Genomic DNA, 18,420 nt, shown 5'->3' with positions numbered 1-18,420 from the left:
TTAAAGTTCTGAAAAAGAGAGACAGAATATACCCTAACTGTCCCAGAGGTGGCCAACAATGGTGAAACTTTCTCAATGTGCCTGGAGCATAAACAGACCAACCCTGTAAAGGGCGAGATCTCACCCGGGACACACAGGAAACCACAGCTGCTGGGGGCTTTGTACTCAAAGTCTGTTTCTTCTTCCAGTGATACGTTAAGAGAGCACTTGGACCTCTCTAAATACTTAGATTTTACAGAAATGAATTCAAGAATATTCAAGTTCACTGATCCATTCCACTAGTGTTCAGACCTGAGCACTGATCCACACGTTCAACATCTGAATATGCACTTACCAATAACACTTAGGACTAAAAAGAACAAGCAGAGGGTTTTGTCATCATAATGTAACCAGAAACAAGTGACACACACAGCTGATAGTAAGAAGTACCCTGCTTTGGCTTATTCAAAATCAAATTTCCTAAAGGATGAAAATATATAAGGTACTAACATATAATTACTAACCATATAATTTTGGGGTGTTTTGCTATCTTTTGAAATGTAATTCCTGCTTCTACTAGTCATCTGATGCCGCTTCCAGCAGATATTTTTTTCAATTAAAATTATTTTAGATCAAACCAATCCTTTCTAGAAGTGATACACATTTCAGGAGAACAGGAGAGACAACCGCACACTGTGGGACTCCCACATTAGCTGCTGATACATGAAAGCTTTAATCTCAAAATAATTTAATAATTCATGAAAAACATTTCAAGTAAATATTTCAAAAAGACATCTAAAAATCAGGATGCTAGAAAACAATTCTAATTAAATATAATCCTTCCCCAGAGACTTCTCACTACTGTAAAATGCTTAAGGGACAAAAGTTTCTTTGTAAACATCTGTTGATAAATCCATTGAAATGTATAATATTCACGGGACTCTGACCTTCTGTGTAACATACAAAAATTAAAACAATATATCAATAACAGTGAAGACCTAAACCTAACAAAGATGTACTTTTCCCTAACTACAATAAGCCTTGTATTCTCAAACAGAACACTGTTATGATATGAGCAAAAGCTAAACAGTGTGGGCTGAGTAATACTAACTCAGTCTGTCTTGTTTTTCTTTGTTGCATACTGGGACACAGATTAGCACATTTTGATGCGAACTTAGAAGGTAACATTAAGAAATTAGATGTGAGGTCATAACTTTCTATTTTAATTTGCGATTCTGGACCTTAATGCAGCATTGCATTGCACATCTCTCTCCTTATGTCTAAAGAATAGCACTGGCAAAAGCGTGCTGAAAGTCTCTAAAAATGGCATCTCTGTGTATATGTGTGTGTGGAGGTGGAGTGGGGGAACAGCAACCCAGGAGGTTCAGAAATGAATAAACTTGAAATTTTAAAAATATGCCACTTATGAAATAAATGAATACGTACATACCCTTGAGGAGAGAGCTTATCCAGCCATCCCGATTTAACCTTCTTTACAGATGCTCCATAAAAGCAGGCATAGGGAGATATTGCCTGTGAAGAAACAGCTGATGAATCAGCATTTCCACTTGTTGAGCTTAATGGATAACTGTGCCTATTAACGGAGTCCAAAGTCAATGCTTTTTGAGTCCTAGATTTAGATGCCTTTGAATTTTTTCTTCTTAAACTCTGAAAGCATTCTTCTACTGTTGAGTATTCTGATTCAGAAGCAGTGTCTATCAAAAAATTGTTTTTGTCCTCTCGAGGTATCCAAATATCTTCCACCTTGTCCTCACTTATTTTCTCCTTTCTGTTATCATATATGCTAAATGGAAAAATGATGTAAACATTTCAAAGTGCTATATGTGATTTAAGACATCAGTGACATTTTGAAAATTTATAAATAACCAATAACAGAAATATAAGGCCAGGAAAATCCTAGAGTTTCAATTAACCCTATTGAAAATTTTTTTAACTCTTCCAGAAAAACTAAGTAAAATTCTTTCATTAACCTATGACATATGTGAATACTATTACAAGTTTTTTCTTAGGTATAATTTAATCTTATCCCTTTTATTTTGGATTGTTAGGTGCAGGTGCTAAGGATGGAGACTGGGTATATTCTTCATATCACAATTTAAACATCTTTAATAGCACAACTAAGTGCCCAGCCCAATCTCTCTGGGCAATGTCATGGACCATTAACTCATCTATATGGAGATCTTATTTCCCACTTGTTTACCGCTCTCTACTATCCTCTAATCAACTCCAAGGACCCCATGTTTCACTATAATGCAATAAAACAGAGAGTACGCCTGACTGCTGAGAGCATCAGTATTATTTTGCAATGCTGATGAGGAAAAATATTGCAGCACACTGCTAGCTAGAAAACAATAAAGGGTCAGTGTACATCCAGGAAGTAAAGGGTATGTAATGTAAAATATTTATTGGAACGCATTCATAATTGCTAGACATATTTCTACAGATTCAAGGAATGACATAATAGATCAACTCATTCATTAATGACAAAGGACATTTTTTTGCTGATCAATGAAACAGATATGCCTGGGCTCAAATTACATCTTTCTGGATATAGCATTCTAAAAACGATTACTGCCTTAAGAATAATTTAGCCTGGCCCTTTCATATTTTGCATTATATTAGATTATGTCAAATGTTTACTGAAGCTGTTTAATTATTTAGCTTTAACTGAGGGAAACCTATAACAATGTTAGCCTTAGAAAATGAAAGACAAAAATAAAATGAATGTCCCGCTAAAAGAGTTTAATTAAACTGTTGGCAATACAAAAGAGAAATGCTGTGGGGGATGAATACTCCATTTTCCATGATGCAATTATTATGCTTGTGTCAAAATATGTTATGTACCCCAGAAATATATACATCTACTATGTAATCTCAAAAATTAAAAATTAAGAAAAAGAAAGGAACTATCAGGTAATGATCCAGTATGCCAAGTTCCAATAAAGCTGACAGAAAAACAAAATTGAAGTTGCTGCATACAAATTCTAACTCCGTGTGTGATCCAAATAACTGGATAATTGCCATGCTTCTTGCCAGTGCTGAAACTCCAATAAAAATAATATATTACACTTGTAAAAGTCTGCAACTTGCATAGTGATGTTCTGTACTGCCCTTTGCTCCTTTTTATTAACATAACCTCTCATCTTTAATGTGCAATCACAGTCACCTGTATTGCTTTGGGGCAGGGGTGTGGTTTCCATTAGAAAAACACAAAACTAATCTGCCACAGAATGCAACTATTTACTTGATTTACAGAGCATAATTCAATTAATAAAATGGGTGCTGTTATGATTACATTTAGAGAGGAAAAATTTGAACTTATCAACATAAACTATTTTCTCCGACACACAATATTATACTGTGAATGAAAAGTCAACATTGTATAACAGTTTATTCTAAATAGTTAATCATCATCAATCATGATCTCATACCTTGATTTGATGATAAAAGAGTTCGTCGCAGTAGTTGCTTCCCCTTTGAGTGCTTCTTCCTGGGTCAAAAATTCATTCTTTATAGATCGCTTCTATTAAAAAAGCAAACAAACAAAAAACACATACTGTTTTGCTTTTTGGTTTGGGGATTTGTTTGTATGTGTAGCAATATTCTACAAAAATCCATAATATCTGAGTTTAACTAAATAAGTCTAATTACTTAGATCAATTTTCAGAAAAAAAAGATAGTCTACATTAAACAGACTTTTGATGTTTTTTTCACTATTTTATTCAAATCGTTAACTCATCAGTTCAAGTAAGAGCAAAAGAAGATGCTAACCAAAAATAAAATTTATATACTTTTATTTAATTCATTTTTGTCTTCCAACTTCTCTTTTATCAAGACCAAGAAATAATGTAGCAAAAGAGCACAAGTAATAGAAAAGAATGAGTGATAAGCTAAATAATTAAAATATATACATAATTGGAAGTCTATGCACTTCGGAAGTCTGCACTTGGCTACAAGGCAAAGCAAAAATCTAGAGAGTGTTTAAGTTTTACAGAGTTTGTCTTTTGTTTAATTAACCCAATCTTGTGGCAAACTTTTAAAACTCACTATCCTGGATTCCCGAAGTCAAAATAAAAGTGTGTTTCTATAATGTATATTGAAAGATACAGATTTTACCATAATTTTACGGAACAAAAATTTTGCTGACTGGAAATTTCACTCTTCAACATAATGCCATTCTTCAAATAGCTTGGAGAAAAATGAAGAGGTACAAATAGGCAGAAAAGTAAATAATTGATTATGGAAAACAATTAAAATGTATGGGACTAACCTTGGAATTTTCTAGTCTCTGGAAGAGAAAGGTCTCTCCATAAGGAAAGATGGAAGATGAATTCTCCTCATTTGAATCTTTTAGGGGAATTATAGGATGAAAATGGAAAGATGTGAATAATGTGAAATACTGTTTTTAAAAAAAGATTAAAAGCATGAGTTTTTTATGGCATTATCACAACGTAAGCTTTATTCTGTAAGAGTCCAAATTATGCTAATTCTTATCCCCAAATCAATTCTCCTCATTGTCTTCTTGATATAACACTCATGGTATCCACCATTTGCTTCACAGACATAACTCACTGCTCCTTAAATTGCAAACTGTCACATATGTCCTTGCCAACCTCTAGGATCCACATTAATATAACCAAATACATTGCCCACATACTAAAGAAATTGTCATGGTGCCATTTATAATGAAAACTCCTAAATAAGGAAATATTCTAAACGGCAGAAAATTAAGTTTAGTTCTATAACTTGCAATAAATAGTTATAAAAAGGTCACCAACATAATAGCTAGATATCACTTAAAATCCCAGAAGGCATTTAAAATAATTCCTCTAATGCCATAGCTACTAACGCATCTGTAAATAAATTATTTCAAGAGAAGTTCTACCATCCTTGAATTATACTAATCTACAAAAAAGAATTCTCAATATTTGCATTTCTACTATGGCAAAAATTTCTCTTAAAGATTCAGTACCCAAGTGTTTGACATCTTATTGTCAAAAAGAATGTTCCCAAACTTGTATAATCAGAATTTTCAAAATGAAAGAAAAGCCTCTGTCACTGTTCAATTTGCCAGAGCAACAATGACAGCCCTTTCCAGTTACCATGGCAAAATCACTTTCCATACATATATCTTTGTTCTGTAGCTCAGACTGCCAGAAACCATTTAATTTAGTTAAATGCCTGCAACTGTGGCTAATGATAAATGAAGCTTGCATAAAAAGAAAACTTTTTACATTAGCATGTACAAATTTCTAGGAGTCAGAGTGTATTTTATTGCCTTTTATTCAGTCCCCTTTAAAAGTGTCTGAGGTACTATGAACGTTGGCAGACAGTTATTTCCATTGTTCCCTATACCACAGGTGGGCTGCCTTCTCAATCATGATTTTAACACAGTTAAGACGATCAAATGAGCTCTAATTTAAGGAGAAATTAAACACATACACTCACTTTGCCATGCCACAGATTTTTCAGCTGAGGTAGCAACATTTCTTCTTTCACGAAAATAGCTTAAAAAGCAAAGGAGAAAATATTTATGAGTGAAAATATTTAAGATATTTAGGAGTACAATTAAAATTATTAGAAAATATTATGAGAAAATATTTATGATTTATATTTAAGTGAAGGATTTATTAGAGAGAGATACATTCTTTTGGGTAGAAAAAAAACAATATTCAGAAATTAATTCTGACTTAAAAAAAGCTGAATGGCCAACTTCCACAAATGTATTTTTCTATTTAGACTTTTAAAGAAAGATTTTCTTTGCAAAGGAAATTTTTTACCAGTGTTTGCTACTCACATCTATAATTCACAAAAGTAAGTAAACATATTTGTCCAATGTTAGTATGCACATAAAGTAATTTCAAAACTGCTAGTCATATCTCTGAAAGAAAGAGATTTACTAACTAGATGTCAGTATTTATGTAGCTTTTTGTCTTTAGCTTTTTAATAGTCAAAAACATGCCTGGCTCTGTAGGCACAATATGAAAACACACACAAGATCTTCTTTCAAAGATCCTACAGTCTCGGGAGGAAGGTATCCCAGGGTAATTATTTAGAATACAACATGATAACAGCAATGGCAGAGGTAAACATTGGAGAAGCAGAGGGTGATGAAGGCCTTCTACAATATAACAGAGTTCTCTTTTCCATCTAAAAAAAGGAAAAATGAAAAAGAAGAACAAAACTGGCAGATTTATACTATACAATTTCAATATTTAATCTAAAACTACAGTAAGCTAATAATCATTGTGCCATTGCTGAAAGTACAGACATATAAATCAATGGAATTGAATAGAAAGCCCACATATACAGTCCCACACATCTCTGGTCCATTGACTTAAGAAAAAAGTTCCGAAGAAATGCGGTGGAAAAAGAATAGCCCTTTCAACAAATGTTGCTGGAACTGGATATCTCAATGATTAAAAGAAGTGAATGTCAACTTTTACTTCACATCATGCACAAAAATTAACTCAAAGTAGAGTTGGGATCCAAATGTTTAATGCTACAACTCTAGAAATTCTGAAAAATATGAGAGAAAAATCATTGTAACATCTGAGTACGCAAAGATTCCTTAAATAGAATAAAAAACTAAAACCCTAACAAACATTGAAATGTAGTCTTTACGAAAATTTAAAATTTATGTCATATACTAGTGACAAGTGATTTGCCCAAACCAAGAAAAAAGGACTCTTACAATCCAGTAATAAGAAATACAACTTGATTTCAAAATGGGTTAACCTGCCATGATGGTGATCACCTCTGGTCCTAGCAACTCAGGAGGCTGAGGTGGGAGGACAGCTTGAGCCCAGGAGGTGGAGCCCTGCAGTGACTCATGATTGTGCCACTGCACTCCAGCCAGGGCAACAAAGCAAGACTTTGTCTCAAAAAAACAAAAACAAAGCACACACACAAGAACAAAAAGAACAGCATGAGCAATATAGAGACCCTGTCTCTACAAATATAAGTAATAATAAATGCCATATTTTAAGCTTGGGCACAGTGGTTCATGCCTGTTACCACAACATTTTGGGAGGCCAAGGTGGGCAGATTTCTTGAGCTCAGGAGTTTGAAACCAGCTTCTTGGGCAACATAATGAAACCCCATCTCTACAAAAAAAAGAAAAAAAAATACAAAAATCAGCTGGGTGTGGTGGTGCATGCCTGTAGTCCCAGATACTTGGGAGGCTAAGGTGGGACGATTACTTCAGTCCAGGAGGTTGAGGTTGCAGTGAGTCATGACGGCATCACTGCACTCCAGCCTGGGCAACAGAGTGAGACCCTGTCTCAGAAAATAAATAAAATAAACAAAATGGAAAAATGTAAATAGTTGTATCACAAAATATATGAATGTGTGATAATACCACATACACATTAGAATAGCTAAACTATAGCCTGTCAATATCAAGTGTTGGAGAATATGTGAATAATCAGAACATTTAAATACTACTGGCAGAAAATAAATAAATAAATAAATACTGCTGGCAGGAATGTAAAACGGTGCATCCATTTTGGAAAATTGCTTTTATTTTCTTATAAAAATAAATATTCACCAAACTTCAAAGCCCAGCTATTCCAATCCTACCAAAAATATTGAAAACAGTTGTTCACAGAAAGACCTGTATACAAATGGTCACAGCAGCTTTATTCTCAATAATCAAAAACTTGAAAAAACCCAAATAGACATCAAGAAGTAAATGAACAAATAGTGGTGTATGGATCCAAGAGACTATCACCCAGCTGAAAGAAAAAAAACTACTAAAAAAACTAATAATCTAAATAAATGTCAAAAATCATCATGCTGAGCAAAAGAAGATGTAAGAAATACTGTCATGCATGGTTTAATGACAGGGATACATTCTGAGAAATAGGTTGTTAGGCAATTTCATCATTTGCAAACATCATGGCGTGTACTTACACAAACCTAGATGGTACAGCCTACTTCACACATAGGTTATATGGTATAGCCATTATATTCTTACAGGACCAATGCCATATCTGTGGTCCATCACTGACAAAAATATCATTGCATGGTGCAGGACTGCATATTCTAACTTATTCTATATGAGCACGTGAAACAGGGATGGACTGTATAAGAAACTAAGAAACTCTAGAAGTAACAGAACTGCTCTGTTTCTTGATTGTGGTAAAAATTTCATAGGTTTATGTATCTTTCACAGCTCATCAAATTACATGCTTTAAGGTATTATAATTTATTATATATATTTTTCGACCTCAAAAGGAGTTGTTTCAGAATGAATTCAGCAGCCGAGCATGGCGGCTCACACCTTAATCCCACCACTTTGGGAAGCCGAGGTGGGCAGATAACCGGAGGCCAGGAGTTTGAGACCAGCCTGACTAACATAGATAAACCTCATCTCTACTAAAAACACAAATCTTAGCTGAGCATGGTGGCACGTGCCTGTGATCCCAGTTACTCAGGTGGCTGAGGCAGGAGAATCTCTTGAACCCAGGAGGCGGAGGGCGCAGTGAGCCAAGATAGCGCCACTGCACTCCAGCCTGGGTAGCAGAGTGAGACAGCATCTCAAAAATAAATAAACAAATAAAAACACAAAATACAAAAATAAAAATAAAAATGACTTTAGCAAACTTACTAATAGGGTTGACATACAAATATCAATTCCATCCCCAAATATCAGTAAACAAAATGAAACATTAAAATGGTGCCATATAGGATAAGGGCATTAAAAAACTACCAAAACCTAGAATTAAATCTAGCAAAAGATTTGCAAGAACTCAATTAGAAAACATTACCAAGAAAATTAGAAAAAAAAATCTAATTAAAAATATACGAAATACTAGATGTTGCAAAGATGACAATACCCCCTATATTAATCTGTAAAGTCAATGCAACCCTAATCAAAAGAGTTACAGGGAGGGACACATGTGAGATGTAACAAACTGATTCTAAAATACATGTGAAAAAGAAAGGACCAATAATGACACATTTTTAAAGAGTACAGTGAGAAGACATACTCTACCAGGTTTCATGATTTATTATATAGCTGTAGTAATTAAAACACTATATTACTGATAAAAAGGATAATAGGCTATTGAACTAGAATTAAGAACCCACTTAAAGAGACCCAGTTACATGGATAGAGCTGGAGGTCATTTTCCTTAGCAAACCAATGTAGGAACAGAAAACCGAATAGCACATGTTCTCCCTTGTAAGTAAGAGCTAAATGATGAGAACATATGAGCACAAAAGAGGGAACAACAGATACTGTGGCCTACTAGAATAGGGGAAGTGAGAGGAAGGAGAGGATCAGAAAAAATAACTATTGGGTACTAGGCTAAGCAGCTGTGACGCAAGTTTACTTATATAACAACCCAGCACATGTACCCTGAAACTAAAATAATTTTTTTTTAAAAAAGAGATCCAATTGCGTTTAAGCCAAAGAGGTCAATCTATAGCAATGAAGAAAGTATGGTCTTTTGAAAGACTAGATCACCTGTACATCTATATGGAAGCAAACGAAAATTTACTCCTACCTCAGACAATACACAGAAATCAATTCAAGATAGATTATAAATCCCAGTATAATAGGTCAAACAATGCAGCTAGAAGATAAAAATAGAAGATTTTCATGTGTCCTAAGACATAAAAGTTTTAACTCTAAAGGAAAGTATGGGTAAATTTGACTAAATTAAAATGAAGAACTCTTATTCATTAAAAAGTAACAATTAAGGAACACAAAAACAACATGCAGAGGCAGAAGATATACTGTACAAGGGGTTTATACCCACAGTTTATCAGTAACTCTTAAGAATAAATAACTTAAGAAATACACACAAAAATGCAATTTAAAACAACCAAAACCAAAATAGGTGAAAGATCTGAAAAGGCATCACACCAAAGATACAAATGTAGCAAAAGGTCAATAAACAAGGGCATAAGGTGTTCAATATCATTAGTTCTCACAAAATGCAAATGTAAACCACAATGAAATAACACTACACATGTATCTATATGTCTATATGGCCAACCAAAAAAAAAAACCACACACAAATGTTGAGGGTATGAAACAAGGGGAATGCACATACGCTGTTGATGGTAATGCAAATTCATACAACTAGTTTATAAGAACCATTTTGCATTATCTACAAAAATGGAAAATGTACATATCCCATGACACAGCAATCCTACTCCTAGGTCTGTACTCAACAGCCATGCATACAAGTATGCCTCAAGAATAACCACCAAAATATACGTCAGTGGGCAAATGGATAAACAAATTGGAGATTCACACAAAGAACACTATTCAACAATAAGAATCTGACATGCAACAACACAGACACATCTCAAAAACATCATACTGAATAAAGATGTCAGATACGAAAGATGACCTGCTGTGTGATTCCATTTATATAAAATTCCCAAATAGGCAAAACTAACTAATAGTGAAATCTACAGGTGCCTGATTCAGGAAGTTGGGAATTTACTGCAAATGGTCACAACAGAATTTTGGGAAAAGTGGGGATGAGTGATGGAAATGTTCTAAATCTTAATTGTTATAGTGGTCACATAAGCATGTATATACTGAAAATTAGTCTATTTTATATGCAAATTATGTCTAAGTTGATTTATATGTGTACACATATTTACATTATATGCATGTGTATATATATATACACACACACATGCACCTACAAATAAATATATACACAAAATATTGGATAAGGTAGAAAATACGAAATATCTAACAAAATTAAGAATGAATATTATAGCATATTCATACAATAAAATACTATACTGCAGTAAAAATGAACAAACTATAACCACAGGCACAAACATGAACGATTCTCAAAGTTAAGCAAAACAAGCTAGACTAAAAATATACTCACTATAAGACTGCAATTTGTTTAAGATCACAAAATGGGCAAAGCTATAATGTTTGGGTCAAACCTAAAAGGTAAAACCTTTTTTAAAAGCATCCTTTATTTGTTCTTTATCTCCATATTCTTGATACTTTTATAAAGCTGTAATTGTTTCCTGACATTTGTGTACTACTAACGCAAGTACTTACTACTGATTTGAACCCTTGAGTGGAGCAGTACTCAAATTTTGTACGTCTTTGGTAACTTGCACTAGTAATTAATATTGCTACTCTTACTGAGCATTTACAATATGCAAGATAGGTCTCAGATTTTTACATATAAGCACACGTGTGTGTTTGTGTGTGTGTGTGTGTGTATAGTCATCCCCTGCACAACGTTTTGATCAATGACAGACTGCACATATGACAGTGATCCAATAAGAACATAATGAGAATGAAAAATTCCTATTGCCTAGTGACACTGTAGCCATTGCAACACCAAAGTACAACACGTTATTCATGTTTGTGGTGATGATGCTGGTGCAAGCAAATCCACCACACTGCCAGTCATCTAAAAGTATACTGCATACAATTATGCACAGTACATAATACTTGATAGTAAGTGATTTTACTGGTTCATATATTTACTATACTTTTTATTTTATTTTAGAGTATACTCCTCCCACTTGTTTTTTTTAAAGGTAACTGTAAAATAGCCTCGGTCAGGTTCTTCAAGTGGTATTCCAGGAGAAGGCACTGTTATCATAGGTGATGGCAGCTCCATGCATGTAACTGTCCCTGAAGACCTTGCAGAAGATGGGAATGTGGAAGAGTTGTCAATTTTATATGTTTTTTTAAATTAATTAAACATAGAAAAATGCTTATAGAATGAGGATATAAAGAATATTTTTGTGCAGCTGTACAATGTGTGTTTTAAGCTAAGTGCCATTACAAGGGAGTAGGAAGCTCGAAAAGTTAAATACAATTAAAAAGTTATCATAAGCTAGTTAATTTATCATTGAAGAAAAAAATATTGTTATAAATCTAGTGTAGCCTAAGGGTACAGGGTCTATAAAGTCTACAGTGGTGTAATGTCCTAGGCTTCACCTTCACTCACCTCTCACTGACTCACCCATGGTAAGTGCCCTATACAAGTGTACTGCTTTTTATCTTTACACCATATTTTTCCTATACCTTTTCTATGTTTAGATTTGTTTAAATTCACAAATATCTACTATTGTCTTACAATTTTAATTCAGTACAGTAACATGTTGTTCAGGTTTGTAGCTAGGAAGAGTAGGCTCTACCATATAGCCTAGGTGTGTAATAGGCTATACCATCTAGGTTTGTGTAAGTACATTCTGTGATGCCCAAATAAGGCCATAAGCACCTAATGACATATTTCTCAGAATGTGTGCCCATCATCAAAGATTCATGCATGTGTATACACACAAACATACAGTATACAGATTAAAAAAATAAAACAACAAAAAATAAGATTATTATCTGCATGTAGGTAAAATTGGCACAGAAAGGGGTTAGGTCACTTACTCAAGTTCACACAGCTCATAAGTAACTAATCTGAGATTCAAACCCAGGCAGTCTTGTTCCTTACCCAGGACCTAAGCCACAATGCTTAACTTAAATTAAAAAAAAAAAAAAAAAGATTTTGAATATTTTAAGTATACCCATTAGTGGAATTTTTAAGCAATATTTTGTTGGTTTTACCAATAAATAAAATGTGAAGAAAAAGGTTTTTGATAATTTGTATTGATTTCCTCATTTAGTATCTACCTACAAGGGATTACCAAATCTATCAACCAAGTTCAGTTGAACTGCTAGAGATGAAAAATTAGCACAAATATAAGAAGTAAGTCATTTGGAAACTCTTGAGTAGCAACTTACATTTTCATTTATCTACTACTAAATTATCACAACCTTTCTTATATTCTAACACCTATTATGCCCAAAGCAAAAAGCAAGTGGCTTTATTTATCTACAGCTCACATTAATTCCTTGTATCAGCCCTATGAGGTAGGACTTGGTGTCCTAATCCTACCAATAAAGGTGGCAAATTCTCCCAGCTCAAGTCCCACAGCTAAGAAGTAAAAATCCAAGATTCAAGATCAATTTTATCTTTCTTTTCTACTATTTTACCACCAGCTATCCTGAAAACTGCTTTTAACTTTGAAATATAAAGCATGTTGATTTGTGAAAATTAAAAACCGAACCATAGTCATCATCCTCTCTTGTTCTTATACTTTTATGATGTTAGCCTAGTTACTTAAAAGTTCTGAACCTGCTTTCCACATTTATTGAAGGGGGAAAAATCCAGGGCCTGCTGCCTAGGAATATTATTATGATTAATGAGATGATGCTTTTAAAGAGCATAAGGCAGGGGCCTACATAATATAAAAACTCAGTAAAAAATGTTATTTGTATTACAGAAAAAAATTGTTGGTCCTCCTGGTAAACCTAATGTGTGCATTTGTTTCTTAAAGTCCTCAAAATGAACAATTTATATGTGTAATAGTGAAAAAAGTGTCAACAACCTAGGAGAAAAAATTGTGTTTTTAAAATCAAATATTATACAACAGTTATTATATAAAATACATATATTGATGTGAACAAATCACAAAAATATTAAGTGAAACACCAAACTATAAAAGAATATCATTTTCATTAATCAAAAACATCTATAGCAATGCTATGGCATCTGTAGTAAAAGTACAAAAGCATGCATGAGTAGGATAAACACCAGTTTCAGAATATTCTTTACTTCTGGGCACAAAGGAAGGAGGCTGAAGAGTTAGTTGAATTTTTTATTTCTCAATAAACTAAGTCTGGGTCCACTATGGCAAGATATTATTTTTTTATCTAGATGGTATTATACGATAACATGGTATTTTGCATACTCTTATGCATGTTTGAAATTTTTCAATTTATAAATAATTTTATCTTAATATTTTTATTGTGGTTTTCAAACCATTTTTTTAACTATTTTTTTTCATTATTATACTTTAAGTTCTAGGGTACATGTGCCCAACGTGCAGGTTTGTTACATATGTGCCATGTTGGTGTGCTGCACCCATTAACTCGTCATCCACATTAGGTATATCTCCTAATGCTATCCCTCCTCCCACCCCCCTCCCCACAATAGGACCCGGTGCGTGATGTTCCCCTTCCTGTGTCCAAGTGATCTCATTGATGGGAAATAAACCATTTTTTAAATACGACTCATACTACAGTTTCTGACCAGGAAGCCAGAATTACTAGCTTACCTCCAAACACTGAGAAGGTACCTCCTTCTTCCTCATAAATTTCCTGAAAGTCATAACCTCATCTTCATCCTTTGTATTGCACCCCTTTATCCCTTCCCCTCAGTGTTCTGGACCAACAAGCTAACCCTTGTTGAAAAAATGCCCCAAGCATCATAAACATATCCAGGTAATATATGTCATTGTTGAAGGGCTCAGAAATCATCTCATATGTAAATGAGCTTGGGAAATAAAGCATGTATATTTACAGATTGACTTGTGGAGTTTCAAAAAAGGGAAATTTTAAAATAAAGCTTTATTTTAGTAAGCTAAAACTTATTTTCAAATGGAAATAATGCTTGAAAACCCCAAATAATAATAAAATATAAAAATAAAACCCAAATCAAAAATATCAATGATTCTGAATCACATTAACTTGGTAAATGTTTCATTAATATTTTCCCTATGTCAATTTTATTATTTTTAAAACCCTACATCTGGAAATACAGGAAACCTGCAGATGTTCAATTGTGATGGACTAACAGTCCTTGCCTGTGGAATGCAGTATGTTTGTAAGGCCTTTGAAAACACATAACTTCTGCTACTTAAATAGAGAATTAACAAATTTCTATGCAAGTAAAGAAAAACTACTGTTGTGAATAAAATTGTGTCCCCACCCCACAAAATTCATATGTTCAAACTCTAACCCACAACGTGACTGTACTTAAATTAGGTAAGTAATTAAAGTTAAATACAGTCATAAGGGTGGGGCCCTGTTCCAATAGAACTGGTAGCCTTCTAAAAACAGAAACCAGAGATGGCTCTCTCTCGCTCAGCCCAGGAACAAAGCTCACATAAGCAGACAGCAAGAAGGCCACCATCTGATAGCTAGTAGAGAGCCGTCACCAAAACCAAAGGATGCTAGCACTTTGATTTCAGACTTTTAGTATCCAGAACGATAAGAAAAATTTCTATTGGTTAAACTACCCAGTCTACGGTATTTTGTCATGGTAGCCAGAGAGACAAAGACAACTATCATTGGTATCAGAATTAAAATGGTTTCTTTAAAAAACCTGAATATAAAAGAAGAGAAAGTAATGAATAACTCTGATTATAAAAGTGAGCGTTCAGCATACCTACAGGTTTTATTTTTTTTATTTTTTTTGTGTGAAATAATTTTTTGTTTGTTTGTTTTATTATACTTTAAGTTCTAGGGTACATGTGCATAACGTGCACGTTTGTTACATATGTATACTTGTGCCATGTTGGTGTGCTGCACCCATCAACTCAAAAACAACCCCATCAAAAAGTGGGCAAAGGATATGAACAGACATTTCTCAAAAGAAGACATTCATACAGCCAACAGACACATGAAAAAATGCTCATCATCACTGGCCATCAGAGAAATGCAAATCAAAACCACAATGAGATACCGTCTCACACCAGTTAGAATGGTGATCATTAAAAAGTCAGGAAACAACAGGTGCTGGAGAGGATGTGGAGAAACACGTTTTATTTTTAAAAATATTTTTAATCACTAAAGTTGCCCAGAAAAGCAGTGGCATAAAGGTAAATGTCAAAGATATCCCCTTATGAGCTGTACTTACTTAGACAAGGCAGCCAAATCAAAAAAATAATTACATGCCATATGTGGATCATCATTTCACAGAATGTTAAAAATAATTTTTAAAAAAATGCAGTTCTCACAATTGATAACAGACTATGGGTCATTCTAGAGTGAAATGCAAAAAAAAAAAAAAAGCAAACAACCACAATCATTAGGCAACAGCTTAATACTGCCCTGAGGTTTTCATAATATCTAACTAAAACAGACAAATCTGAATTCAAAAAGCATGAGAGTGGGTTAATTACAGCAAAGACTAATAATGTAAAACTTACAATGCACAGATAATTAAGCCTCAATCTGTGAAGTTTTAAGAAAATCTTTAGGGTAAGAATGAATTATCATTACAAAACTACCACAACACATAAGTTTACAACATCATGAATTTTTGTAATCTACTAGCAAAAATTTCAATTTTATGTGTTTTTCAAACAAGATGGATTTTATTTACAAAAATGAAATATAAATGTAATGACGTTTTAACTTAGATTATTAAGCAGATAGATACCTTTTATCTTCTAACAATAAATCTAACTACTATTTAAATTTAGGTTTAATTATTTAGATATTAATTCAAAATTTAGCAAATATTAAAATAATTATCCTTTTTTCATAGAATTTAAAAAGCATTTAAAAAAAGAAATCGAAATGTTAGGATTGCTAAATATTTTTCTACTATGTGAAATGTAAAATTTTTTTGAAGATGAAAATGAAGGAAATCCTTCTGTATATTTCTTATTCAGTGCAGCAAACAATTGCTGATTACTTTTCTGTACTTTTTGCTCTTATATATTGTTGACATTAAAATCTGTAACTAGTGTCAACCATTTTCAATGTCTATGTGAATACAGAGGAAAAATATCCAAGATTTTTTATTTTTAATACAAAGTTCAAAGAACACAGGAAACTTCAGGTTTAGGTTTCAAACTTTTGAAAAGCCCTCAAGGAGTCAACACAGCACCTCAGTTTTCTAACAGTTGTACTTCCACAACAGTGCAGCTTTGCACACCATCCCTTTCCCATTGCTTCTGTTTCTTCATTTGTCCTTACCCCAAAACATTCAGAGGCACTACACCTTAAAGAGAAGGCTTTGAGACCTATCCCAAGGATAACACAGTTGCATGAAAGATGTATAAAAATCACTAAAGGGAGGAGGAAAAATGTACTTCCTTCAGTAGCTGTGAGATTCCTTCCTGCCTAGGGCACTAAGAAGACTCTGCATATGATCACATGACACACCTACAGCTCCCATGGCAATGTGGGATCTGCTTTCTGCTTGGAAGGCTCCCAGGGACTAGCAAGGCCTCCAAGTGAAGGTGATAAGGAAGGAGGTGGTGCTGGAGCCTAGTCCTGATCTAGCTCTCAAGAGATAGTTCAAAAGATATCTCCTTCCTTATCACCTTCACTTGGAGGCCTTGCTAGTCCCTCAGAGCCCACCAAGCAGAAAGCAGATCCAAGGACTTCATATCTAAAACACCAAAAGCAATGGCAACAAAAGCCAAAATGGACAAATGGGATCTAATTAAACTAAAGAGCTTCTGCACAGCAAAAGAAACTACCATCAGAGTGAACAGGCAACCTATAGAATGGGAGACAATTTTTGCAATCTACTCATCTGACAAAGGGCTAATATCTAGAACCTACAAAGAACTTAAACAAATTTACAAGAAAAAAACAAACAACCTCATCAAAAAGTGGGCAAAGGATATGAACAGACATTTCTCAAAAGAAGACATTCATACAGCCAACAGACACATGAAAAAATGCTCGTCATCACTGGCCATCAGAGAAATGCAAATCAAAACCACAATGAGATACCATCTCACACCAGTTAGAATGGCAATCATTAAAAAGTCAGGAAACAACAGGAAAAGGAGAGGATGCAGAGAAATAGGAACACTGTTACACTGTTGGTGGGATTGTAAACTAGTTCAACCATTGTGGAAAACAGTATGGCAATTCCTCAAGGATCTAGAACTAGAAATACCATTTGACCCAGCCATCCCATTACTGGGTATATACCCAAAGGATTATATATCATGCTGCTATAAAGACACATGCACACGTATGTTTATTGCGGCACTATTCACAATAGCAAAGACTTGGAATCAACCCAAATGTCCATCAGTGACAGACTGGATTAAGAAAATGTGGCACATATACACCATGGAATACTATGCAGCCATAAAAAAGGATGAGTTCGTGTCCTTTGTAGGGACATGAGTGCAGCTGGAAACCATCATTCTCAGCCAACTTTCACAAGAACAGAAAACCAAACACCGTATGTTCTCACTCATAGGTGGGAACTGAACAATGAGATCACTTGGACATGAGAAGAGGAACATCGCACACTGGGGCCTATTATGGGGAGGGGGGAGGGGGGAGGGATGGCATTGGGAGTTATAACTGATGTAAATGACGAGTTGATAGGTGCTGACGAGTTGATGGGTGCAGCACACCAACATGGCACAAGTATACATTTGTAACAAATGTGCACATGTACCCTAGAACTTAAAATATAATATAAAAAAATGTGAAAATAATAATAAGAATAAAATTAAAAAAAAAAAAAAAGATAACCTGAGGTTATTGTTCAGGCCAGCCCTCCAGATAAAAGGAGCAGGCAGGAATTCAAGGAAGAACCCAAGTCTGCAACAAAGACAAAAAATTTGATAGAGTATTAATTATATCAGATTACGTTG

At 34.1% G+C, this 18,420-nt stretch overlaps 1 protein-coding gene across 9 annotated transcripts in view; it reads right to left on the bottom strand.

Annotated features, from left to right (window-relative positions):
• Positions 1-18,420, bottom strand: part of ARAP2 (ArfGAP with RhoGAP domain, ankyrin repeat and PH domain 2) — a 179,293-nt gene that overhangs the window by 140,712 nt on the left and 20,161 nt on the right. For 6 of the 9 annotated variants that reach the window (XR_004182819.1, XM_031664671.1, XM_031664668.1 and 3 more), the window contains exons 3-6: positions 5,443-5,507; positions 4,271-4,347; positions 3,432-3,523; positions 1,430-1,783 (exon numbers count right to left, since the gene is read on the bottom strand). Coding sequence is in view for 8 of the 9 variants with exons in the window: in XM_031664671.1 (XP_031520531.1) it covers positions 1,430-1,783; positions 3,432-3,523; positions 4,271-4,347; positions 5,443-5,507 (588 nt within the window). In the remaining variant the exon portion in view is untranslated. The remainder of the gene's footprint in view (positions 1-1,429; positions 1,784-3,431; positions 3,524-4,270; positions 4,348-5,442; positions 5,508-18,420) is intronic. The other 3 variants (XM_031664672.1, XM_031664673.1, XM_031664674.1) reach the window with 3 other exon arrangements.

This window comes from Papio anubis, chromosome 3, assembly GCF_008728515.1.
Source record: "Papio anubis isolate 15944 chromosome 3, Panubis1.0, whole genome shotgun sequence".
Taxonomy (NCBI): Eukaryota; Metazoa; Chordata; class Mammalia; order Primates; family Cercopithecidae; genus Papio; species Papio anubis.
Note: the sequence above shows the minus strand (reverse complement) of the source record. Positions and strands in the feature narration are given on the sequence as shown.